The sequence below is a fragment of the Aquila chrysaetos genome, chromosome 2 (assembly GCF_900496995.4).
Source record: "Aquila chrysaetos chrysaetos chromosome 2, bAquChr1.4, whole genome shotgun sequence".
NCBI classification, from domain to species: Eukaryota; Metazoa; Chordata; class Aves; order Accipitriformes; family Accipitridae; genus Aquila; species Aquila chrysaetos.
This window is the reverse complement of record NC_044005.1, coordinates 56,947,566-56,973,549: the sequence shown is the minus strand read 5'-3', so window position 1 is coordinate 56,973,549 and position 25,984 is coordinate 56,947,566. Positions and strand designations below refer to the sequence as shown.

General features: G+C 38.0%; 1 protein-coding gene across 1 annotated transcript in view; it reads right to left on the bottom strand.

Annotated features, from left to right (window-relative positions):
• Positions 1-25,984, bottom strand: part of CDC40 (cell division cycle 40) — a 42,667-nt gene that overhangs the window by 13,326 nt on the left and 3,357 nt on the right. Inside the window, exons 2-7 of the mRNA XM_030001223.2 lie at positions 17,892-17,978; positions 16,192-16,321; positions 5,965-6,048; positions 3,835-3,974; positions 3,114-3,210; positions 1,295-1,434 (exon numbers count right to left, since the gene is read on the bottom strand). Of these exons, the coding sequence (XP_029857083.1) occupies positions 1,295-1,434; positions 3,114-3,210; positions 3,835-3,974; positions 5,965-6,048; positions 16,192-16,321; positions 17,892-17,978 (678 nt within the window). The remainder of the gene's footprint in view (positions 1-1,294; positions 1,435-3,113; positions 3,211-3,834; positions 3,975-5,964; positions 6,049-16,191; positions 16,322-17,891; positions 17,979-25,984) is intronic.

Sequence of the window (25,984 nt, the reverse complement as noted above, 5' to 3'; positions counted from 1 at the left end):
GTATAACAAAAGCCTTTTCTAGTGGGGCAGATGAGGAATTTTTCCACAAAAAAAGTTTTTGGCTAGCTCCGTTTCTTACATGTATTACCAGTGGCTTCTACCCACTGAACTCAGACTCCCTGGGCACAGCATATTCCCATCTATCTGTATTTCAGGTACTCCTTCCAGAGGAATTCCAAAGAACCACCAAGTACTCATGGTTTGATGTCCCTTCTTTCCATTTCACGTCAATTACTCTATTCATGTATCATTCAGTTCCTCCCACCCCTAGCTGGAGTTGGGTGCTTTATCCTCTTTATTATTTACTTATATCCCCCAGCTTTTCCACATTTGTCAGCCCATTTTTCTTTTGCTTCTCTCATCAATATCGTTATTCATCTTGTTTGAAGGAAAAAGCTACTTTACATATCAGTCTGTTCTAATAGGATAATAGGCAGAGGAGTGACTAGAGCTTTGGGGAGGACGTGTTATTCTGGAAAGCACCGATAGTGGCAGCTACAAGCTCTTTGATGCAGCAATCACTAAAGAAGAGTTTAGAACTGTGACTCAGCTAAAAAAGGGTAGAAGCTAGAAGTGTTCACTGTGTCTTCCTTTCTTCCATTTTTCAGATATCATTAAGGTGCTGTCCAATGCAGCACAGCATATTCCCTCAAGCAATACTGAAAATTAGAGACAAAAGAAGCAGCAAATTGAGTAGAAGCTTTACAAACCTGATCAGTGAAACACTTTTTAATACCAAAAGTATGTATATAGTTATGAGCTCTGGCACAAGAAGAAACTGTAGATGTTAAGTAGCATCAAAGAAAACTCTTTAACAATGCACACCTCTCAAGGTAATAGCTGTATTTGGGAAACCTGTTAGGCTGGTGCATCATAATCACAAAACCTACATAACTTTTCATAAGCTTGATATGAAATAGCCCTTAAGTACTTTTACTGTTTAAAAAAAACCAAAACCAAAACATTTTCAGGGATCTCTAGAATTAGTCTTATTCACGTAGTAGTTTAGGAAATAACTCCAAATCCCACAGAAGTCACTGAATAATATTTGTCTCTTTAAAGGAGGTCAGGAAGTCACTATGTTAATGAAAAAGTGTATGCAGGTAAACAACTGCGTTTGAGCAGGCAAACAAACACCTTGTGTGAGCATGTAATGTAACCAACTACATGCATGATGTGGTAAAGATGAAAATACTCCTTCCTTCTACTGATATTTCAGTTACAGAAGTTACTAGCTTCAGACACAAAGTGAAGTGGGTTTTTATGATGCATGCTCACAAACATGACTTCCTACCTTTGTATGTCCAGACCACACATGGATTTGTTTCTTTGGAAGATAGCACTTCTCAGGCGGCACTGTAGAACGGAGATTAACTCCAACATCTTGAGGAACATGAAGATAAGATCTCCCCTGATAGTCATACATTTCCTTAACTGAAAGGTAAATACAGAATTGTGAGAATCCAAGAGCCTGTATTTAAGAGGTTATAATCTTCAAAAGGCTCAACAGCCACACACAATTACGGTTTTTCTCAACACAGCTGCTCTGCTATGAGGAGGGGGTGGGGGTGGCAGGGAGAGGGGGAAGAAAAACCCACTTCATAGGATACAGATGTGGAATCTTATTTGACATCAGTTAAGCTCAAATTAAGTCATTTCAGCGAAGCCTGCTTGGAACCTGATAACCTGAACATTAACACAATCTCCCACCTACACATCTTACTCATCATCAAACAGCAAGATCCGGCCAACAAGGGTTTGCTTACACTAACTCTAGACAGATTATAATGTGCAACTCTAACCCTGGCATTTGCTTGCAATTTGCATTCCGTGCTGTGTCAGTCACGTCAATAGAATTACAAATCAGAGAAAAAAAGATCTATTTGGCCAGTGTGAACTAATAGTGGTCAGCAGCAGCTAAAAACTGCTCTTTAACTAGATTTAAGAAGTGATTGGACAGTCAGATGTGCAGGGATGCATTGTGCATGGAAATGGGTATTTCAGAGTAGACCTGTGTTGGATAGCCATGACATTAAGCTGTGCACCGACTAAATTAATTTCGCAGTTTCTGGGATATTGTTATAGCAGTTTTGGTTGCACAAGTGACCTCCTGCACAGTATCAATGTTTACACATGTCTACAAAGTGGCATATTTCCAGAATGTTTGTGTTTGAGAAGATTAAACTTTAATCTTGTAAGGTGTTTCACTGTGAAACTTCAGGCAGAGGCCATGAAAAGTTGGATACAAAACAGTTATTCTAAAGGAGGCTCAAAGGCTAAAATTTCAGGTTTGTTATGCTTGTCACTGTTCAATAAATATTGTCACAATCTACTACATATGAACAGAACAAAGTACTAATGTCAGCAGTGCATATCTCATAGCCACTTCTTCCTTAATGCATGTAAGAAAGGATGCTCCATCTTGTGTGTGTGAGCCTGGCTGTAGAAAGTGGTAAACAGACTCAGTTTACCTAACTGTGCCAAGCAATATAAGGCAGGACTATTTTGCATGTAGAGACTTGAAGTAACAGTTTCAAAAAATCACTTAATTTTACTTACTTACCAAACCATTTTCTTTGAAGGTACTACATGCTATAGGCTTCCATTGGGTAATTATTTGATATACAATTATTCATAGTATGACAGCAAGAACATTTACATTAAGAATTGAGGAAGTATAAAGTCCAAGTGATTTTCTAAATTGTACGTAAGCCATAACTCAAAGCACTACCTGCTGATGAAAGTATTGACACATAAAACTGCAGTAATTCTGAAGCTGAAACTAAGCCAAACTCATAACTTTAAAACGTCTGCTCTGGAAAACAGGAAAGGGATATGTGCGTCTGGTAACATTAACAATAAATAAATAAAACCAATATCCTGAAAGATGACATTTCCACACTACTCTTCACAGTATGAAGTGGAATTAGTCCAAGTTTATCTCTTTCCCTGTCCTTTATGCTTATGCCTGTGAGCGCTATTATGTCTAATACAGAAACATCAAGGTGCCTCAGCAAAACTGCTGAGGCTGTCTGCCATCCTTACTAATTAACACAGCAGGCAAGGAAACACAGTGAACAAGAAAATGAGAACAGGCAGGAAGATGCCATTACCATGTAATATAGTCTTCTCCTCTCCAGGTTTATCATCTTCTAGTTTTCCTCTCTTCTGCCTCTTGGCTGTTATTTCATCTAACTCTTTCTGTTCTTCCTGGAAAAATAAAACACGATCTTTTAAAAATTCAGCGTTCACATGTGCATAACAAAATCCAGAACTGTACTACCATTTACTTACTATTATGAACACATCTATTTGGTAAATGAGATTAGAAATATTTCTAAGCATCAATAAAGAGAATACCTTTATGAAAACTAGAATAGTTTGAAAAGCTATGTACACTGAAAAGAATTAAAAATTATCTTTTTATTCATAGACTACAGCTAAGCATCACTGACTGAACAAGAAGGATGTTTGCTGGTTGGAGGGTTGGGGGGGTGTGTGTGTTATTTTTTTTTTCGTTCGGCGGGTTTTTTCTTTTTTAAACAGGTTTTACTTTCAGTTATTTTCATGCTGCTTCTGTTTATAAACATCTTTTAATCAGACTCTACAGACTACACACAGATACAATGAATTTTATTTCCAAACAGTCTTGCAAATAATTGAATGCAGAATATTTGGAACACCTTATTTGGATATATTACCTGAAATGTTTCTATCACCCTAAAACATAGCATGGATCTTCTGCTTGGACAAACTACTAGTGCAGCTTGATCTCTGTTAAAACCACTGCAATATACTAATGATTTGTATCTATTGTGTTTAAGTAGTACTTACTTCTGATGGTTTGGCTACTTCTTTTTCATCGACATACTTTGCCCACGGTCCCAGAAAACCATCAATATTAGATGCATCATTCTCCTTGAATTTCTTCCTTTTTTCAATTTTCCTTTGTCCCGTTTCAAACACTGTTAACCCTGAACAAGGAAACAATACACTGCCTAGTTGCTAACACAAAATACAATATCATAGATCACACCATAGTCAGTTTAAAAGAAAAAACCACCACCACCACTCCTTCCAATATACATAGCGAAATGGAAAAAGTGTTTGAGCAAAATTGGCCAAAGCATTGCTAACTTTTCTAACTATGAACACTGCTAACTATGTACAGTAACAGAAGAACCACTTAAACTGTGTGTCATGGTTTCTTAGAGTATTTAAGCATGGATGTTCCCATGCATTTTTAACAATAAGTCTGCGGACTGTATGAATACATCAATTTTCATACTTTAGATAGTGCAGTGTTTGAAAGTAAAGTCCTAACAATTGGCTTCTGATCCCCCTCACCCCTCTCAGTTCCCCCCCAAATGAAAATAAAAGAAGTCTCCCCAAACACCAACCACAACTGTGTATTTTAATTTAGTAAAAATTCATAGGATCATAGAATGGTTTAAGTTGGAAAGGACCTTTAAAGGTCATCTAGTCCAACCCTCTTGCAATGAGCAGGGACATCTTCAACTAGATCAGGTTGCTCAGAGCCCCGTCCAGCCTGACCTTGCATGCTTCCAGGGATGGGGCATCTACCACCTCTCTGGGCAACCTGGGCCAGTGTTTCACCACCCTCATTGTAAAAAATTTCTTCCTTATATCTAGTCTGAATCTACCCTCTTTTAGCTTAAAACCATTACCCCTTGTCCTATCACTACACAACCTATTAAAAAGTCTGTCCCCATTGACAGAGTCACCTACCTCCAACCACTATCTTGTTCTTTCATATAAATGCTAGCTTTTCACAAATGCTGTGCCCTCAGAATTTGTCAAAACCATTAAACAATATCAATATGGGAGGAAAAAAAAATTAAAAGATGTTAAACTGATGACTTAAAAGTTTTTCAAAAGCTTGTATAAACAATTATGTGCAATTTTCAAACAATGTTTTCCCACAGCATCAGTAATACTCATCTAGTGCAAAGGAGCCCAAAAGCACTTTGTATAAACAAGGGGAAACAGGCTATGTAAAAATTGAAATAATGATCATATGAAGGAATAGTACATTAATCAAGAGTTTTCTTAAAATAAATTACTAAAATTCCATTATGAAAAGGTTATTTTTTTATTTTTTAAATGATTTAATCTCAGCCATTTCTGTCTAACATCTGTAGCTGCTATACCAAAATAAGTCTATTTTCTTTATCTTACTTCAGAAGGAAAGACTGAAATAACTTTGGATGTATTCCGTGGAATAGGACACAGAAATAAAGAACCTTTGTATGCTCATGTGAATAAGATGTTAGAAAAAGACAGGCAAGGGAAAGCATAACCATAAAGTTTACACAGGTTCAATTTTCCAATGCAAACAAGTCACTCTGAGTGTTAAATATCTTGTATCAAAGTATTAATTACAAACCCCATGCCCCCGGTAGGCAATCCTCCCAGTGGCATGCTATGCCTTTACCATTTGGCAACCTTCCAATGGTTTTTCTTTTCCAAATAACCTGAACAGCTTAACTCTGGTAAGCAGAGATAACATGCAATTCCCAACAGGAGTGCTAGAGGTTGCATACCGAGTGATCAGTTTGCTACTGAGTAGCACAGTTAAGGTGATTAGGTACTGGTATCCCAATGTAGACACAGGACAATTTTAGCTGAGAGAATTTAAGAGGACCAAAAAGCTATTTCAAATATACAGATCAATTCTGTTCATGCAATGGCACGTGCTAGGTTCCAACTGCAAATTCTAATTTGAAATTTGACATAATAGCCTGAAATATTTGCTACTTCAAGAAAAGAAAGCACTCCAGTATCTCTCTTCCCTCTTCACATTACAACTGCAACACATCTTTCTTTATTGTGTCTTTGGACACGGGTAAGTCTCTCATAATTCCTTCCTTTGCCAATACCTATTCCATTTCTTAGTAAAGAAGAAATGGAAACAGTCATCAGTTGCAAGTCGGAATTAATTACCTTGATTTTTTTCGGCTTCTTCTACAGAACCAATGTATTTGGTAGCAACTTCAGGGTTATCTATAGAGGGATCTAACGCATAACCTAGAACAAGAGAAGAAATGCAATACTGTTATTTCAAGCTTTTTGGTTTTGTACAGCTTTTATTACTCTGCCCCCCCACCTACTCCCAAATCTCTTCCCGTTGGCTCTCAAGGAGCTAGGGATGAGGAAAGGTTGATACTTTGAAATCCCATCCACTTTTCACTTGGCCTGAGATTACTACGAAGTATTACCATGAGGTCCTTGCGTATGCATTGCTGCCAGAATGCTTAAATTTGCACAAGATAGAGAAGCAAATAAATCTAATAGGGCACAGTTAAGATAAGACAAGACACAAAGGGAGGGTAGTCACAGGAAGCAAAGTCACACAATCTTTCTGGTGGGAAGGGACCTCAGGAGGCCCCTGGCCCAACACCCTGCTCCAAGCGAGGTCAGCACTGAATTCAGACCAGTTTGCTGTAAACGCAAACATAGGATTTTGGAATGCCACAGCAACCTCTTCTTGTTGCAACACGGCATAAGGAAAAGACTAGCTCAAAATCTTACGTTAGTGACACGTGATTTTAAACAGATGCTGCTTTAGTTCAGGGCACTGTTCCTTGGTTTGCAAAGCCAGTAAGTCGCCCTGAAACCAGCCCGCTGGTGCTGCACGCAGAGAGCCCTCCCTCCGGCCCCGCAGCCCCCTGCCCTGCCCACCACCTCCGCCGGGTTGTCTCTAGTCCGGGGGACGGCGGCAGCTGGAGGGAAAAAATGAAAGCAAATGAAGTTTTCTAGGGCTTTGTGCATATTCTGTCTCCCCCAGAAGAAATCATTTCATCCCCCTCCTGCCAGAGTTGCGAAAGCTTGTTGATCCTTCAATGTGAAAGCAGTTGCTTTAACTAACGTGGATGGTAGCAGAAGCAGCAGCAATGGCCTTTGATTTTTAAAAGGATTAAGTATTCACATCTTCATTTCCTGATTACAACTATTGAGTCTTCATTTAAGAAAACAGCAAATACTGCTGCATTTACTCTTATAAATAATTTATAAAATGTACCAGCATTTCATAGATATTCAGGATATTTACAATTTTTGATACTGAGGTTCTTATTTTAATATGCATATTTTACAGTTTTTCTCCATTTCTCCTGAAAAGGGTAGCATGATCTTACAAGAATAAGAGAGCCAAATAAAGTTTCCAAGGAACAGGTGCACTGAACACTTACTGACCACCATGGCTTTTCTTTTGGGAAAGACTGCACCCTGGTGGACATATCACCAATTTTTATTAAATATTATTCAAGTGACAAAATGCCCCTTGACAACCCAATGAGAATTTCTCTGTATCAGGAAGGAAAAAAGAAAAAGAAAAAAAAAGCAGCAATGAAGATATTAAACCACAAGTAAGAGTAATCACACACACAAAATCAAAGAAATCCTACAGCATACAATGTAATTCTTATGGTTTTGTTGATTCACAGAGACAATCACGAACAGCGGGAGATTATCCAGTCCACCTCAGAGACCAATGGCCCATAAAAGCACTGGGGTGCATACAAGTTGAGAACCTATCAACACCATCCCAATAGCCAAAGGAGATCACCTCCCCAAATATTTCTCAGAAAGACTACTGTCCTAGAAGATGGTCCAGTTGATTTCTTTTCAGATGATGGGAAAAAAATAATTATTGAAATTAGTAGAAGAGCCATTCAAAGAACACAGCAAGTGTTCCCATACAAATGGAACAATCCATCTGCAGACCAGCTCTGGAGCTTCAAACCCTGTAAAACCCAGTCATGGAATGACATATGCCCAGATGCTCCATGAATATGATACAGGGAGAGAAATATATACCAATGCCCTCTTATGAAATATAAATTTCCACTATACCTAAACCAAACCACAAAAAATTATTCTAGACTATTTTTAGGATTTATTTCCACGGACAACCAAACTGAGCAGACACTGGAATTAGACTTTTGCTAATTTAACTGCCTGCTTTTACCAAGCCACTATTTCAATGAGTTCTCCTCCAAGCTATAAGGTTTCTGTTAACAGCAGAGAGATATTACTTTGGATTTATGTCAAAATCAATACAGTGGCTTACTTGTCCTCCAACTGTATTGACACAGTCTCTGGGACTCTACTTGCTCAGTATTTGTAAAAGAGGGACAGTATTCTAATGAATAGGGCCCCTGGGCCAAGCACAGCTTCCCGTGGAAGCGGAGACTTCTTATAGCTGGGTTGAATTTGGTCCAGCATCATTCTCACAGAAACGCTTTGAACAATTTCTACTTTCTAGTGGATATGTGAAAGAGAATCTTTTCTTTCTGGCTAGGACTCCTAAACGCAGCTGCAAAAGACAGCTTGCTTTTATCCTACTCAGCTGGTATGCCATATAATGTGCCCCGACTTCTACGTCTCCTTCAGTTTTATTTAGGAGGTAGATACTTCATGCCACATTTTAGCAAGGAAAGGTACAATTCCACCTACATCCATAATTTCAGTGCACCTGAAAATGGTTGGTTAAATAATCAGACTTTGATGTGCATTCCAGAAAGACAGCTAATTAAAGTATGTTTACACCGTACTATGCAATGCAGCATACAGAGACCCAAGGTAGCTCAGGTATGTGGAAAAATGCAGCTGGACCAACCCATTCTGACTGCACTGGCCTCTCTACAGAATCAAAGTAATCAGAGAATAAAGTGCCTACAACTGTAAGAGGTAATAGTGACTGTAGGTGTTGCATGTAATACGAGTAGATGAAAAAAAATCAGAAGTGTTATTTCCAAGTCAGAGTCATTTTAACCTCTTAAAATATCAGTCTTACTGATGAAGTAATCCTGTTACAACCAAGTTAGTGAATACTCATAAAAGAGCTTAGAGATTCATGGACAGAAGACTGTTTCTTATTAAATAGGACATTAATATCCCGTGAAGGAGAAATTTTAAAATACTAAATGCTGCATGAATGAAGCAGTCCACTTCTAGGATGAGTACTGATGCTGAAATAGCTACAAAATTATTTTTTTACCATATTCATGAACAGTTTGTGTGCAGCATGTAAAAAATAATCCATAATTCTGCTTCACACTGAAAATTCATATATGCCCACATAATTAAAGAGATTATATTGCCTTTTTTTTTTTTTAAACAATGCTCAAAAGGGAATTTTCAAGAAGAGAGACTGCTTCTGCTGAGGGTACAGATACAGAAGAATAAACAAGTGCTTGTATTTTAGGACTTCCTGGTCTTTTTAGCCATGCTCCAAGGACCACAACATTGGAAAAATAAGGCTAGTTAAGCTTTTGGCCATTTACATCATAATGGCTTGAGAAGAGAAATTTGTTTTTCTAGAGAGAAAGCCTTCTCTTTAATAACTGAAATTATGTAAGAAGATTGCCTTACATCAATGGATTCAAAATGCAGTAGATTACCTACGACTGCAGATGCAAAATGGGTTACCAATTAAAAAAAAAGGACAGACACTCACAGAGTAATTATTAATGGCTTTCTATCAGACTGGGAGAGTATCTTATACAAGATTATAAAATGGCCCGCCTGGAATATTTTATTCAGTGTTTTTATGGATTATGCCATCAGCAAAGGATCTCATATCTGTAAAACATGCAGCTGACAGCAAAGACAAGTGTGAAATATTTCACTTCAGCAAAGACATGCTTAATGACAAATAAAAAAAAGAAGAAAAAAACTGATTAGGTACAGGGGAAAAAAAAAAATACAGGCTGCAAGGGTAGTGGTGTTGATAAACTTCACAAGTCTGACACCAATGAGGAAAAAAATAAAAGAAAAAGGAAACCTGAGATTTATTGCAAAGCAAAAACTATGTAAAACATGGAACAGCACAATCAAGTCCTGATCTAGATTGGCATGTGCAGTTTTAAGCAATGTATTTTGAAGAAAAATTTAGATAAAAATTGAGGGTAACAGAAAAAAAAACTCACTGGGATGGGGAAAAGGCCTAGAAAAGATTGAAGAAACATCCTTGTCAGTCTAAAGAGAGATGAAGGGCAAAAGGCAAAAAACTGATGGACCCAAAGGTAGTTTCAATATGCGAAACATTAAAGACAACAATGACCTGTGGCTTGATAGCACTGCTGAAGGGAATATGAGAAATAGTTTAAATTTGAAGCACAGAAGGTTCAGGGTGGTATCAATAAAATCTCAACTATTACACTTGTGAAAAAGCTACAACTACAGTATTTATGCAGATTTTAAAACCATGCAGAATAGTATAAAAATAGGAATGACCTTGAACCAATTCTCACTCAAGTGATCTGAGACTAGATCACTCGTTTCAAGTTGTCGTCTGTGGATACAGGACCAGAATATCCCCTGACTCTTCTGGAGACAAGAGAAGCAGGTTTGCATTCACACTAACAAGGATTCACCACCTCTTGGGCATCAGGGAAGAAATGACAGCTTAAGAATCCGGTGTCTAGGAAGGAGAATGACTAGAGCAGTCAAAGAGTTGGCTTTCCCTTTTGTATATTATATGCCCCAACAACAATGTTTTGTATCCTAAGGAATAAAGACAGCAGCAGATACCTGACCACTTCCACATGCTAGTATCACAGAGACATTCTTGATAAAGAAGCTGAGGTCCAGTTGACCTGTCAGAGATCTGAGGTTTGCATTCAGCATGCTCTTCCTCAGTTTTCCACGGACTGAGGAACAGTACAAAAGTGACTCAATTAAGTCATGGTATTTTTGAATTCGGTATTTGTATAAAATATATTCTGGAAGGGCAGCTCATTCTCAAGAGGTTGTTTACTGCAAAGAAAAGCTGCAGATATTAACCCCAATGTGGAAAACATCTCCAGTGCCTGTGTCAACTTTACCTCTCCAAACTCCTGGAATGAAGGGAACTTTACTGAGATGGGTAGGTCTCATCTAGATTTAAAAGGCTGTTGGTACTGAGAAGGTTCAAAGAGTGCTTTTTGATTAAATAGTTGGGGATAGCCAATAGTTAAAGAAAAATAAGCCATTCGGAATGACACACAATCTTAAAGCCATATCCTTAAGCAAAAGGTAGCACAGAAATCTAAAACCTCAGATAACAGGGATAGCAATAAGCACAGAAACCTATTTAACCTGAGGGCAGGGAAATGGAAAACCCAAGCATGTATACAAAATGGCAGAGGCTAAAAATAATACATAGTGAAATTGAAGTATCTTGTTTTAAATTCATAAACATAATTGGTAGGACAATACTGACATAATTGGATAGAATACACTCTTTACCAGGCAGAAAGAATACAGAAATAAGGTAGTCATACCAGTGGGGAAAAAAAATGCGGTATGCTACAGAAAGCTTCAAGACAAATCAGATTAACAAGTTAATAGCATTAACAAGCATTAAAGGATCCTTTGGACTGAAATTCCAGGTTTAAGCAGTGGTGAGTAGTTGCCAGGACTCCCTAACTGATCGTTCAGCCAGAAGATGCAATAACCATGAAATGGTAACAGAAATTAAACAGGTGCTAGGTAAAGAAGCACAGTAATAATGACATATTTTAGTCAGCTCCCTGTAGTAGACTGTGCAAATCTCACACCAAGATGTGATGAAACCAGCATTTTTACACAATGTACTTGTACCATGAAGCAGTCATGTTAGAGATTCACATGAAAAAAAGCCAATTGAGCAACGCAGGAAACCTGATTTTAAGACATTTTTTCTAAGGATACACATTTTACAAATGACCATACTGCAGTATAAATCAACATTGTTGAGGAAGCAAAGAAAGCCATAAAAACATTTACTACAATGATCTCAATCTCAAAACAGGAGGGCTATATTAAGTAAAGAAAATATTAAAGAGGAACAGAAAGTGAGCACTAAAGGGTAAAGCCTCTTCCAAATGCAGGGACACTTCAAAGACACCATGTAGTTGAAAAAGAACTAATGCCTGCCAGCTATTAAAAGACGACTTTAAAGGGACCAGAAGGAAGTAGGCACAGCTGAACAGTATGTAAAGAGAAACTATTAGAAATAAGGAACTATTCTTCAAAGAGCTGAATTGTACCCAAATGTGAAAAATACAAAGAACCAAACTCTAGCAAAGTAAACACTACAGTAAGCAACCCCCCGACCAAATGCGAGGAGAAAATCACATAAGGTATAAAAACTAACGCTTGTCCTTTGTCAAAAACTGCAGGGGCAGAAAGCATACCAGGCAGCATGTGGGTCAACAGATGATCAAGGAACGAAAAGAGAGCATCAGTGAGGTTTTTTAAAACACATGTTCATTATGGAGGAGCTTGGGCAGGCTCCTGTGCCAGAACCTTTCTTTATGGGTAATGTGACAAAATATCTACCTCAAAGTGAAATGTCAGGAGACTAAAGAGTCAAATAAGTGGTAACAAAACACGGGGACCAGATGGCAGTCATCCAAGAGATCTAAAGCAGAAACAAGGTGAAAAAACTCTTGCCTAATATTGTCTCAATATGACAGAAATGGAACATATGAAATATGATGCCAACTTTCAAAAGGTGCTTCAGAGATCTGGGGAACTACAGGTCAGCCAGCCAGACATTTGTATGGTTAGAAGTTTCAAGCAGCAGAAACTATAATAAAGAAAACGATGAGTAGGCACTTGGATGAGCATTATATATTGCAGCAGAGCAGATAACACAGCCTTCTGTACAGGTAAATTTCAATGACAAAACCTCCGGAATTTTTCTGAGCTGACAATCATGTGAATGAGCAAAGCTTGGTTGATGTTGCATACCTTTATGAAACTGAGTTAGACTTATTACAGGATGCCTCAAAGACACTTTAAAAACCCCAAAGGTCTTTACATGGTCAATTGATAAGAAGTTATTAAAACACTGGCAAGAACTGGTTGGTTTCCACAGCACAGGAAAGGTGCTGGTGGATCCATGCTCAGGTCCATGCTGTTCAACATATTGTAAATAATCTGGAAAAAGGGAGCAAGTAGCTTTTGCAAAGTTACCCAAAGTCGTAGAGAAAAATGCAACGTTAAGAATTCTTAGAAACTGAAGGGAAAAAGCCTCTGGCTTTATTAAGCCACAGAACAAATTCACGGTAAGATGACATGTTTAAACACTGTGCACAGATTTGCTGTTCATCTTGGGAATGATACAGTGGAGCTAGCAGAGACATAGATGAGAAACAAGCACAGTCATAGGCACGGAAAGGCTGCAACAGAGGAACAGAAGATTGACCAGATCTTTTCTGGTGGAAAAAAAGCAGACTGAAATGAAGTTATGGTCCAGATCTATAAAATAAGGAACGACACAGAAATGGTGAATAAGAAGTGACTGCTCATTGTGTCTTCCAACACAAGAGGCTAGGGGATATCAAGGCAAACTAGAAGGCTATTAAGTTCCACAAGTCCAAAACAGAGGTACTTCCTCACACAAGGTGCTGGTAAGCTGACGAACTGCCTGCAATAGGTTACTATGTACACAGAAAAATTATATGGGTACAAGAAGGAGCTGGACAAATTTGTCAAAAACAAAACCCCAAAATTCACTGAAAATTAATAAATACAGAGACATTGCCCTTGGCTGAGAGACTGCATATTATCACTATTTGCTTGCTGCTTTCTTCTACTCCTTACTAGGTACCCATTGCTGCCCACCTGTCTAATAGGATAAAGGGCTGGAAGGACCCTCAGTCAATGACAGCATGGATGTTCTGAGCTATCCAAGCATCACAAGGAAAAAGTACTTTCAACAGTAAATATTTATTGCAAGAGAAGTAGATGAGAAAGACTGTTTGCCAAAAAATACTTGGGTTTTGTTAGTAATTAATATATAGGTTTCTCACTGAATATGTATTGATTTTCAAGATGATCTATAAGACTTTTTTTTGTTTGTTCTGAAAGACTCTGCAGCAGTTGAGCTGTTTTGGATACATGATCTCATTTACTATCCTCTCTGTCTTGTACCACACTCGTCCTTCATTTATAGTCACTGCTTATCTACATGCTAGCCACTGCAGATTTGTTTGAGATCTCCTGCCTCAGCACAATGGTGCTAAACAGCCTAACAGAGGCCTGAGGTCTCAAGATCTGCAGCTTTTAATTAAGAAGTGTACTCTCTGTTCTTCCAATATATTATGACTTTGTCATTAAAAACATGTATGACGTAGGTTTATGCCTAGCAATTACACTTGCATTTTTATACTTGGTCTTTTCTGAGAAGATATTACGTCCTTCCAAATGGAAAAGAGAATACTGAATTTTTTAACAGACAACTTTTTGACAACTTAAAGAAGTGCTGTTTTTAACAGGCCTTTTAGTGAGCCAGGATATCATGCTCATTTACCACATCTGCTAGCTTGAACTTCAGCTTCTCAGTGCTTGTTCTTGCAGTTTAAATTGCCTATATCTCAGCCTTTTCATAGCTCCATTTTCACCCTACCCAGATCTTTATCTATTGAACCTTTCTAGAAAGCTGAACATGATAGTTGCACAGTTGCCAATGTTATCAGTCTTAAAAATGTATTTTTATACTCTCATGTAATACAGCTTTCAAGGCAGTTGCTGTACACTGATGACATAAACCAATAGTAGGAGCTTTGAGTTGACTGACTTGTTCTACCTTCCCCCAAACTAAATTTCACAAACAAAAACACCCCCAACCAAACACTATATGCCTACAGACCCTTTTTTCCAGTATCTATTTTACACACACAAAAATGCACAATCCACACAATGCAACATTAATTTCACAGAACAAATTCTAATCTGTCTATTCAGATCCTGAGTAGGCTCCTACCTGCATTGTCTGGCAAGTTCTAACATCAAAATTGCTGTCAAGTAAGTTAAAGTTATGCTATGGAACTAGACATCCATTTCTTAATATTGGCATTTTGCTTATATTCCACATCCTAACAACTCAGTGAAAAGTACCTATTAGCTAAAACTGTAAAAGAAAAAAACCTGTCTTAAATATATTTCAATTTTTAACATTTACAGGAAAACCTCTAATAAAACCCAAACACAAAGAGAAACTGAGGATGTTACAGTCTCTGTAGGTAATTTTTTCTTCCAGGTTTCCACTGTAATACATGGCTCTCACAGATGTTAGCAATAAAGTCCCAATCTCATCCATCATAGAATGCAGTAAGTGCATTCATGCATGCATAAATCCCTAATGAATTTAAGGGGACTTGTGTGTAGGGAGGTGATTTTGAGGCATGACAGTTTGCAGGGAGTAGTATTTTGAATGTAGATATGAATAAAGAAAGATGCAAGTCTGTTGTGCAAAAAGTTGAGTGTTGCGACACTAAGTTTACACAGAAGTATCAGAACTTGCCTAACAGACTGAATTTGAAGAATATAAACCGATACTTCATTTGAAAACAAAGATTCGTATTTGCAAGACAAGCACTTGTAGTCAAGTTTAAAACAGAAATGAAAGCTTACAACAAAACACAGAAGAAAAACTAACCACTCTTATATGTAATACACGGCAGTTTTGTTCTTTCAAACATGTCCAAAAGAATGCTTAGAATCCATAGTCTTTCCATGTTTCCCCTATTAAAAAAATCCACTTTTCTTACAATCCATAAAAAGTCTATTTTAAACTCAAGCCTCTCCAAAACTCAAATGTTTCATTTTTCAAATGCAACTATTTACAAGTGAAAAGGTTCTTCAAGATGAGAAAGCAGCAACTGTAATGACCACCAATATCGAGTTCTTTGGGTCTGTCTTTGCTAAGAATATTTTAGCAATGTATTCCCACTTTTTCAATTCCTGTTCATTCAGCTTGTATCTAGAGGCAACCACTCTGAAGAACCTCACAACTCAGTAAGCGTTCTTTTTGGTTTTCAGAGAGCTACCTTCAGTTAGAATCACATGAAAGAATCTATTTGCATAACAGATCTACAGTTATTTGTCGTATTAAAAGTGTGAAATTCTGATTTCTGTTTTCTACACTGATGCAACTAATGGAAGGATTAATTAAGAAGGGTTTGGTAGGAGGTCATACACTTGATTACAGTTTCAAAGGGAATTACAAAATGAGATTTCCCAAATAAATACTATGATGTCCAGCTGTATGGATTCTCAAAGACCTTGCCCCATTTCATTAAGTCTGTTAAAAAGCAATTTACAGAACTTCCAGTCCTATTAACTGTTCTATAAAGAACAACTTGTTTTGTCCAGGCATAATAAAGATGGAGGTGAATTCCACTGTTAAGGACTTACCATAGGTTGCAAATGTTCTTCTTTGTTGTTCAAACATGAAATCATTAATGTGAGCTGGCTCTGCATATCCAGAAAGCATATTTCTAGGTGCAGCCATTTGTTGAGTCCTAAATGGGTTTTCTGGTCCAAACTACATCAACAATGTTAAAAGAAAGTATATCAGAATTACTCATTTCTTATTTATGTGTGTGTACTTTTTCAGGAAAAAACAAAATAGAGACCTTTCAAAAACTGTAACGCAAAAGTCACTTCAACTTTATATTTCTTTATGACTACTGAATAAGCTTCTTAGTCTGTTATTTTACACAGTAATCGCTTACACAGTTGCTTTGAACAGCTCGTTTCATGACTGAACTTTCTAGCCTGTATTACTGGTACAGAGGACAAATCAATATCAACTACTTGACACAAACCACTGCTGTTCAGTATGTGATCAGTACAAGCATTCAGAAGACAAAACCACAGCATACTTGTCCCTTGTAAGGGGGAGATATCAAGAAAGAGATATCAGGTCCTACTAAACTCATGTACTTAATACAGAAATTACACTGCCAACACTACTTTCATGCATTTAAAAAGCAGCTGGGGACTTGTTGTATTATTCCAGGAAATACGCTTACGAAACCTTGCCTTCCTTTTCTTCTTGTGAGATGACAAATGCCAGTCTTCCTGACCATACCATGGTTAGGGAAAAGAACAGTGAATACAAACAAATGTAATACACTGAGACTAATACCAGACTGAACTCAATTGTAACCCCTATGCTTGTCAGCCATCTTTGCGGACACCGGAGACTGTCCTGCATTAGGCTTCCCTAACTAAAACACATACACAAAGTACCACTGTAGTAAGTTTAAATTAGTATTTTTGCTCACACACTTCATGGCTTTGGTATGTTGCAAAATGCAAGCTTGCTATGAGAAGGCCAATTTATGTGGTTCCACAGAAGGTTTTCTAAACATAAAGCATAACTAATGTAGAAAATTCAGATGGATGTAGCCTTTGTCTACCTAAAATGCTAATCCCTGGTATAACAGAAGACAAACTGTACAAAGAAGTTAAATACTGAAAAAAGCTAAATGTTTGAGCAGCTATTTTTATCTTTCAGATAGCCTGTCAGTTATAATAAAATAGAGCGGTTCACATGGCACCAGGCAGTCCAAATTCAGCCTAAAATGTTTTTTCACTACACACATTTAGCATAGCTTAAGTTACTAAAATACTTAACACTGATGTGAATAGTTATACTGAAAGTACTTGGATTTTAATTTTAAATCCTCCTCTTAAAAGCCATATATCCACAAGACTTACAACCATTCATTTTTCTCTAAGTAGCACAATGAGTAAATAGCAAAAATGTGAAAATAAATAGTAAGAGACTGCTTTAATGCAGTTCATGTTTTACTCAACATCTTTATAATGCTATTTTCCTAGCTTGATTTTTAATTTCCATAGCTATAATTCTGACAAACACTTTAAGATTCTTCTTAAAACAGCTTTATACAGAATATTAAAATTCAAGCATTAAAAATACCAACACATCTGTGTAGCATCTTTTTTCTATTTGCCCAAACTAGATTCCAAAACACAGCAAGCATCCAAAGAAGGTATGTCTTACATGAATATCACATGAGATTTATAGAACCTCTGCCCTTTAAGCCAAAGGCATTTCTGCTCTAAAGATCAATATAGTTTCTTACCTCAGGTGCAAACATGGTATCATAAGTGGGATTGTATTGAACTTCCTTGATAGCAGGATCAAGGTGGACTCCTGTTTCCACATCTTCCTGAAATAAAACAGACATATTAATAAACCATTTTTCACATACAGACTTTTAAATATATGACATTACCCCATTTCAGACCAAATTAGGGCTGTAGCTCAAGCTGACACTTTCAGCACTATGAAAGGAGAAGAGTAGCTTGGCCAAAGTTTCTATTTTTAAAAAATATTGATTGTAACCCCAATGTCGAGTCCTCACTGAGAAATTTGTCCAAGATACATGTGGAATTTTGCATGTATATTATTACTTTTTTTTACATGCATACATTTTAAAAACAGTAGCAAGATTGGAGGCAAGCTTTTTTTTTTTTTTTGAGGATGTTTGAAAACCAGACCTTGTAAAGAAAAACCAATTAAGACAGTCACCAATTTAATATAAAAGTGTGAAAACTAGAGTTCTACAAAAGGTAGAAGTCACAAGTAACTGTTCTGAAAGACAGTTGGGAAAAAAATATTAGACATCAGCACAAACATATCTGTAACAATGAGTTTCAAAGAATCCAATGATCCCTTATCTCCCAAGTTTTTACCAAAAGGTATAAACGTAATTCAGCTTCAGTATTTAAACACATTTCCAAGCCTGTTGTGACAAAAATGACAGATGAAGGGACAAGAAAGAGGGGCTAACCAAAAGAATAACTTCTCAAGCAACTCAAAGGGGAAGAACTCAGAAGGGCATGTGCAGCTGAAGTAGAAGACAGAGAAGATGGGAAAGAAAAAGGCTGATTAGGTGGCAGAGCTCAAAAAGACCTGGTTTTACAGAGCTCTACAAAGGCACATTTACACTGATCCTAATTGACTCTACCACCCCCCCCCCCACACACACACTATTAAGGGCTCAGTTAATGAAGGAGAATATTATTTTGCGGTATTATTACTGGTATTGCTTCCTGCATCTTTATTCTAGAATAAATGCATTTGAAAGGGATTTACAATATGCTAGTATATTGATAATATCCCTAGCAATTATACTGAAAAAGCTGTCTTAGCATCAGTGTTTAATCAGTGCTCACCTACAATAGGATCCAAAAGCATTTGCAACTCACAAAAGGAAGTGACAATAGAGGATCGAATTTTAGCAGTCACTTCATTAATAGAAAATTACCTCGAACAAACTCAATCTTGCTTTATATTATAGTATCTTGAAAGAGCAAAATGGCATGTTCTTTACTTACTTAATATTGTTAGCTATTCTCTGACTTGCTGTGCCCAGAAGCCTTTTTTCTCCCCAGTTCAACAGCAGGTCAATTACAAACAAATTTGCTTAGGCATGGAAGACTTAAAAGGTTTTAAAACCTGGTTTTCTAGAACACAGAAAAGAAAAACAGTACCTAAAGATCTTTGCCTTGTTGCCTGATTATGTTTGGTTAAAACTGCTCAAAAAAAAAAAGTGAGTTTGTTTTTTTTTTTTTTTTAAAAAGAGAATGACATCAGCAATCCCATCAGTCGTTTTTCTAAGACCACTGTCTTAGTAGAATTGTTAAGTCCAACTAGAAAGCTTTACTCTCACTGTGTATCAATCATTTTAACAGGCAGGTCCAGCCATTGCACTGCTCTTGCTTGAGCCCTTAGTGCTGCCAATTCTCAACCTGACCTCATTTCTCTCATCACACGACCTTTCCAATTCACTGAGCTTGGATGACAACGGCTACAGGTACGTTCACAGCCCTGACTTTCATACACTATGAACTTGCCTTGGAACAGCACAACAGGCCTAATCCAGTCATTCAGCAACAAAACCAGACACCCCCCCCCAAACCCAGCTAGAAGAGGAGCATATCAAAACCATTTCCTAACCTTTATTACCTACACAGTTATATTTGCTTTCACAGCTCCATGACCTGAGGACAGTTTCCATAGATAACTTTTTCGAGTCACATCATACAGCTTGCTCTGCCAGCTAGACTTCACATCTTACCCACCAACCTTATAATTTGAGAAAATAAAAATTAGTATCATTGATAATATGGCAAAATTTATCTGATTAACTGTCAGTGACATTTAAACAGTTATCAGTTTACTTGAAATTATGACACAGGTTTTTTTCCTGCTCTTTAAACTGAAAAAGTGAGAAAAATCCAGTTTTGCAGAAGTGCCAAGAATTTTTCAGTTCTGCTATTTTTCCTCCTCTTTTCTCCCTGTTAAGTCCTATTATATGTCGCTTGGTAATTGAGAAAAGAAACAGATTGTGCCATGAAAGCTGATCCTCTGCTGGATGATTATAGCAATTCTGGTTCTACTTCGCTGCTGGTGGAACAGTGCTGAGTCACTTGGAAGCCACACAATATGTTCACTCCTAGACCACCACAGGCATAGTCTTTCTGTGTGAAAACCACCGAGCCTTGAAATTGAAGCACATGTTAAATTTATCAGAGCTACACTCTGCAAGAGCTCCAGCCTTATTCATGCTTTCATGTATCTGGGCATCAAATGATGATCTGTTAATATGCTGCTGAAGCACATAATGGTTATCTTTTCACTATGCCGTTTCGCTTTAAACTATATAATTGAGTGTGTCCCAACTCCCCACTTCACCTTCTCAGTATTTTAAAGAATTGAAATTTTGATAGGAAAATAAAGTATTGATAGAACATATTCTGAAATCTTAGTCTATGGCAAGAGTTTGAATTGCAGCAGACACATTATCCTTTGGTCAACATCCAACAAACGCCATTTTGTACAGCATTACGAGACTCTGGTAGGTAGCAGAAACATTAAAAATATTAGCCTAGTCCATCAATCATCTCACAAATTGGCAAGCTATCTGCATTGGGGCATTCTGGATTGTTAGGGTTTTTTTTTTATAGGGGAAAGAACTCATCAGCAATCTCTGCACATGGTGAAGATCACTGGGTACAACTGATCACAGGAGCAGCAGTCTGGCAGAGCTGTGACTGAGATAAGGTAATCTAAGGGATCACATCCCTCTGCTGTGCTGTAGTTTTTCCTTTGGTCACACATGATATGTCTTGATTTACCTAAAAGCCTAAGGTGAGCAGTTCATCATGCAGCTTATGTCCCAAGTGTGACACAAGCGGCTCTGCAGGATGAAGACTATCTATCAGTAGCCAGGCTGAAAGAGGAGGGCATCTGTGAATTCAGTGATGGGCTAAGTATTACCCTAGGTCGCTTCCCACTCACAAAGGCACAGGAATAATAATTAAAAGGGGGGGGTGTGTCAAGAATCTGTCAATTTAAACAGAGTATTCCTCCAGAGAAAGCTAAAAGTTCAGCTGTAGGACTGGCAGAGAAGCAGCTTGTGTTTGCTGCAACTCGGAAAATATGGGCTTTGTGGCATGTTGTAGTATCATTAAAGGTGGCACACCCCATATAACCTGGAGAAGATAAATTAAGGTTTTAGGAAGTTATGTTTTATGGAATATGGCTTTCTTTGAAGACATAATACAATGAGCTGCAAACTTCAGCTCTACATGTCACCTCTGCTCTTCTCAGTGCTGGTAATAAGTGCCCAACTGAAATACAATGACTACATTGGGCACCACATATCAGGTAAGACACGCTACCGAAAAGGGTCTAAAAGAGAAAATCAAGAATGATCAGAGGTATAAAAAAATATGAGCTGTATAGAAAAATTGAACAACCTAATTCAGCCTAAAAAATATTCAGATTATTCAACTTAGCAGAAATAAGGGGCAGCCAAAACTGCTCAGTCTATAGATCCACTGAAGTTTGGTAGACAGGTTAAATGAGTGTTTCTTCAGACAGAACCAGGTATCACTCCTGATGCAAGGCAAAAGAGAAGCAGATGATGTCTTATCACCGAACTACTTTGTGTGTTGGTTGGGTTTTTTTTGTTTGCTTTTTTTAAATAGATGTGATGCCTACTTACTTGCAGTATCAGGTTGATTTACAGTTCAGATATGATTTGATCAGGTAAAAAATTTCTTTGATACTTAAATGCTCTCCTTTTGCCTCTTTCATCCTACAACACAGCATCACACTATCACAGAGGAATGGCACTCAGGGCTGTACTCTGGAGTATTAGCATTTCCTAAGGAATCTATCTACCTTGAGACAGAAAGAAGCTTTTGACGCTAAGTGTAGACAAGCAGGTGCTTCACTGTAGCTCCCTAAAGATCACAGAAGGTCTAGCTCCTGCCAAGGTGTTCTCCTTTAGTCCTGCTATAAAGGCCCTTTGGCCAGTTAAAAGTCAGCATAGGAAAGAGCACAGGAAATGACAGGGATTTTTAGACTACAAACACAGTACATCAGATTAGCTTTCCTTCTTACAGGTTCCTTAAACATGCCACAGTCCTGTTTTTCTTTGGAAAAAACCCACCTGAATGCCATAAACCAAACCCGTTACCATCTACGAAAAGTACTTGATTTATAGAATGCAAAATAGTTCAAAAGTTAAAAAAAAAAAAATCTGAAAAAAAAGCTTGCTAGAAGTTTTCTTTTATGTGTATGCAAGACAAAAACATTTTTTAATTAAACACAGGCCAAATCCCTGTAATAGGCATCAAAGCAAAGCCTTAAATAAAAGAAACAAGCTGCAGCGTGGACTGCAACACTGGATGCTAATTTGGTTCCTTAGAAAGAATATAATGTTGTTTATGTTAAGGCAACTCAAAATCCTTTTAATCCACAATATTTTTAAATTTCAGCCAAATTCTGTAATCCCCAATGTTCTGATATGTGGCCACCAGTAAGTTTAATGAGAGCTGTTTATGCATTTAGAAGCAGAATTTGACAGTTAAATCTCAAGTGTTTGTCTAAACACAAAGTTTGTTAGAACAAAGCAAAGGTCAGAGTTTTCCAATTTCATATCATGCAAGGAAAGAGTTGTGATGTCTATATGGTTTTTTTTCCCTGGACATTTTAGATAATAAACCCACAATGTTCCCTCTCCTCAGGTAAATTCATCACTAATTAGCCAAATAGCTAAAAAGGGCAGCCTGCTTTGCATAAGATTTAATTAGTTTTAATTATCCATTAAACTAAAACGTGGTAAATTAAGACTCCATCCCATGAGCCAGAGGCTTAAGCAACTTGTCACTTACCAATACTTGCATAAACCACTTGGGCTGTCAAATAGACAGTATTATTCTAAAGATTTTCAGGTTTAGTACCAAGAGAGGAATGGCATTTACAGTGAAGTCCCAACATTAAGATTTGGTTGTTATCAGCTTTTAGTCATTCTACCCATTTGTACACTCTTAACAGTAAATGTCCATCCCACTAACTTCAACAGAATAAAAATAAACCTGCAAGAAAAGCATATGTTAACTGGTTTTATTGAACTAGGCTAGATTCCCAGCATCTTGCAGGATGACAAGTTCTAAACATCTATTCTCTACAAGATATTTTGCGTCAAAGAAAGCAGGAAAACCCACCATATTAAAAGAAGCCAAAAGATTCCTAACAAATAACACCTCCCAGGTCACTGATGTTCATCACTGCTACAGAATGGTCACACACTGACTTTGTATCTTTCCTCTCTCCATAGCTGGGCAGGGATTAGATTTTAAAGAACATTAAGAAATGTGACTGAAGTCTATTTCTTCCCCTGAAGTAGTATTTTTCTGGACACCTGCATAGTGGCAAAGGTAAACTAGATTCAACAGAGAATTAGACCCGAGACGTCCAACCCCTTCCCACATTAAAGACAACACAAACCCTCCAGCTCCTGTACTGGGCCAGGCCAGTGCAGTTGATTTCAGCCCAGTTGAGTATCCTCTCCTCAAAACCAGTGAACAAGATACTGTAGATAAATATCATAAAATCTGCCCCCATCCAAGTCTCACCCTGAACTGATAGAGATCAAACAGTAAACATTCTCTCCAAAAGCAAAGCTTATAGCTGCAACATTTCCTGTAAAAGTGATTTCTTCACAGAATGTGCAGTTTCCTGAATTTCCTTCAGCATTTTTAATTTAATAGTGAAGGTAAATACTTCCTGAACAATCTTAGGGTGATTTTTTCATATCAGTAGAAGCTGTAGAAAAATTAATTATAATTGGTTTTGGCAATGTCTAGCAAAATATAACTTAGAATCCTAAAATAAGAAGTTTAGAGTGAAAAAAGGAAACCGCTGTGTTATAGGACTTGAAACACATGCTGGCCTCTACTTTCAAATCAAAGCCAGCATTATTAAAACACTGAATGAACATTCATAATGCACTGGTGTTAAGGACCAAGTAAATGAGCATCTGTATTTGACTTTTTCAGTTTATGTTCTTAATTAGTCTAATTCACTCCACACATAAAAGCCACCACTAACAAACACACTTTACTTAGCCAGTTTCTGGATAGCTAACAGCAAAGGAGCTCTAGACCATCAGACTTCCATCACTTAAACATATACTGGGTTTCTTCTCGCGGTGTTAACCGTAGTTAATCAGTTCACAAAACTGATTGCTTTAAGAGCACAAGAGAGGAAGAGCCCGCCTAGCCCAGTATCACGGGCACTGCCATGCTGGGGAAGGGATCTCTACAGCCAATTCCTACCTGGTGCCTCAAGTTCTCAATAGGGTCATACCCTACAATAACCAGTCAACACAACCGTCCTGGAGCTACCCAACCTGCAGCAAGATGCTCTTACAGAGCAGAAAGGCCTAAGGCCTTACTTCAGGTGGGCTCTATTTCTCCTTAAAGTAGGCTGGAGCAACAGACAACAAGAACCCCTGCCTGTGTGAGGCCTGATTAGTAGCAGAAAGCACTGGTGTTGCTCTATGGGAGGGAGGAAGGGAGATAAGCCACATGTGTGGCTTATAGGAGACATCACAGAGTGAAAAAGGCCATACCTACCATTGCTTTTAACTGCCTTAAATCTCACCATGAAGCTGATTAAGGCAAAAAACATCCATAGAAAAACAGTGCCAAAGCACCAAGATGGTGCATGCTTAGCCGCTGCAGTTACTACGAAGTCAGACAGGATGGTTGAGCTATGCTTTGTGAGATCTGCTTCTGCCACGAGTGGAGGAACCTACTGTATCTTAGAGACAAGAAGGAGAACAGGACTTTATTTTTTCCATACAAAACCCACAACTACAAGGAAGCTGAGAAGAGCCGCATCTACATCAACAAGTCAACGAATTGACACAAATCCGTGCAGAAGTCACAGGACCTGACTTTTCTCTGAATGAAAGTCCACTCATGATGAAATGGACAAGCAGAAGTACTGAACCTCCAACTCTCATGGTGCAAGTGCTGAGGACACCACAAAACTATTCCATATGTCCTGCCCCTTGCGATAACCACTGCTAGAGGGAAGACATTTCCCAGCCCTGGCTGTGAGCAAGTGGGCTCCCTTCCCTTTGTGGACAGCCTCTACCAACAACAGTGTCATGCTTACCAGCTACCTGATGATGTATTTGCAGTAAGAAAATACCTTGATTAACCTATCCGCTCTCCCCACAAAAGAAGACATCAGCCTTACGATAACTTGACGCCTAGGGGAGAGTAAGAACAGGGCAAGCGTACATGATATTACTTCTGCACTCTCTCAACAGCCAAATATTTTCAAGTCGGAAGACTTGGTGAGCTTGAAGAAATCTGTGTATTTACTGACACCCCTTCCTTCAATGGATCTCTTCCAAGTACTTGTCCAGACTCTCCTTGTAGCAGTGTAAACTTCTTGCATACACAATATTTCTTGGCAAGGGAATAGCCCGAATACATGTTGCGTGAAGAACTGCATCCTTTTGTTTGTTTTGAACCCAGCTCCTACTAGTTAGCTTATAGTTGCTGTACTGGAAGAGGCAGCGAGTATTCAACCCCTCCCCATGCCATTAAATGATTTTGTAAGTCCCTGTCATACTTTTCACCTCAGTCATCTCTTTTTCAGTTTTGGCTTCCTCAATTAATTCCTCACACAGAAGGCTTCTTCAGCCCTACTGCCCCTCTTATAACTTTTTGCAGTTATACCGTATCCTTTTCTGGATGAAGGGACCAGAAGTGCACACTTTCTTCCTCTGTTGTCTTCCCTCAGGTACTGTAACATTTTCAGCACTTTAGTGGTGCTAAAAAGAGTAGCAGACTTTCACCA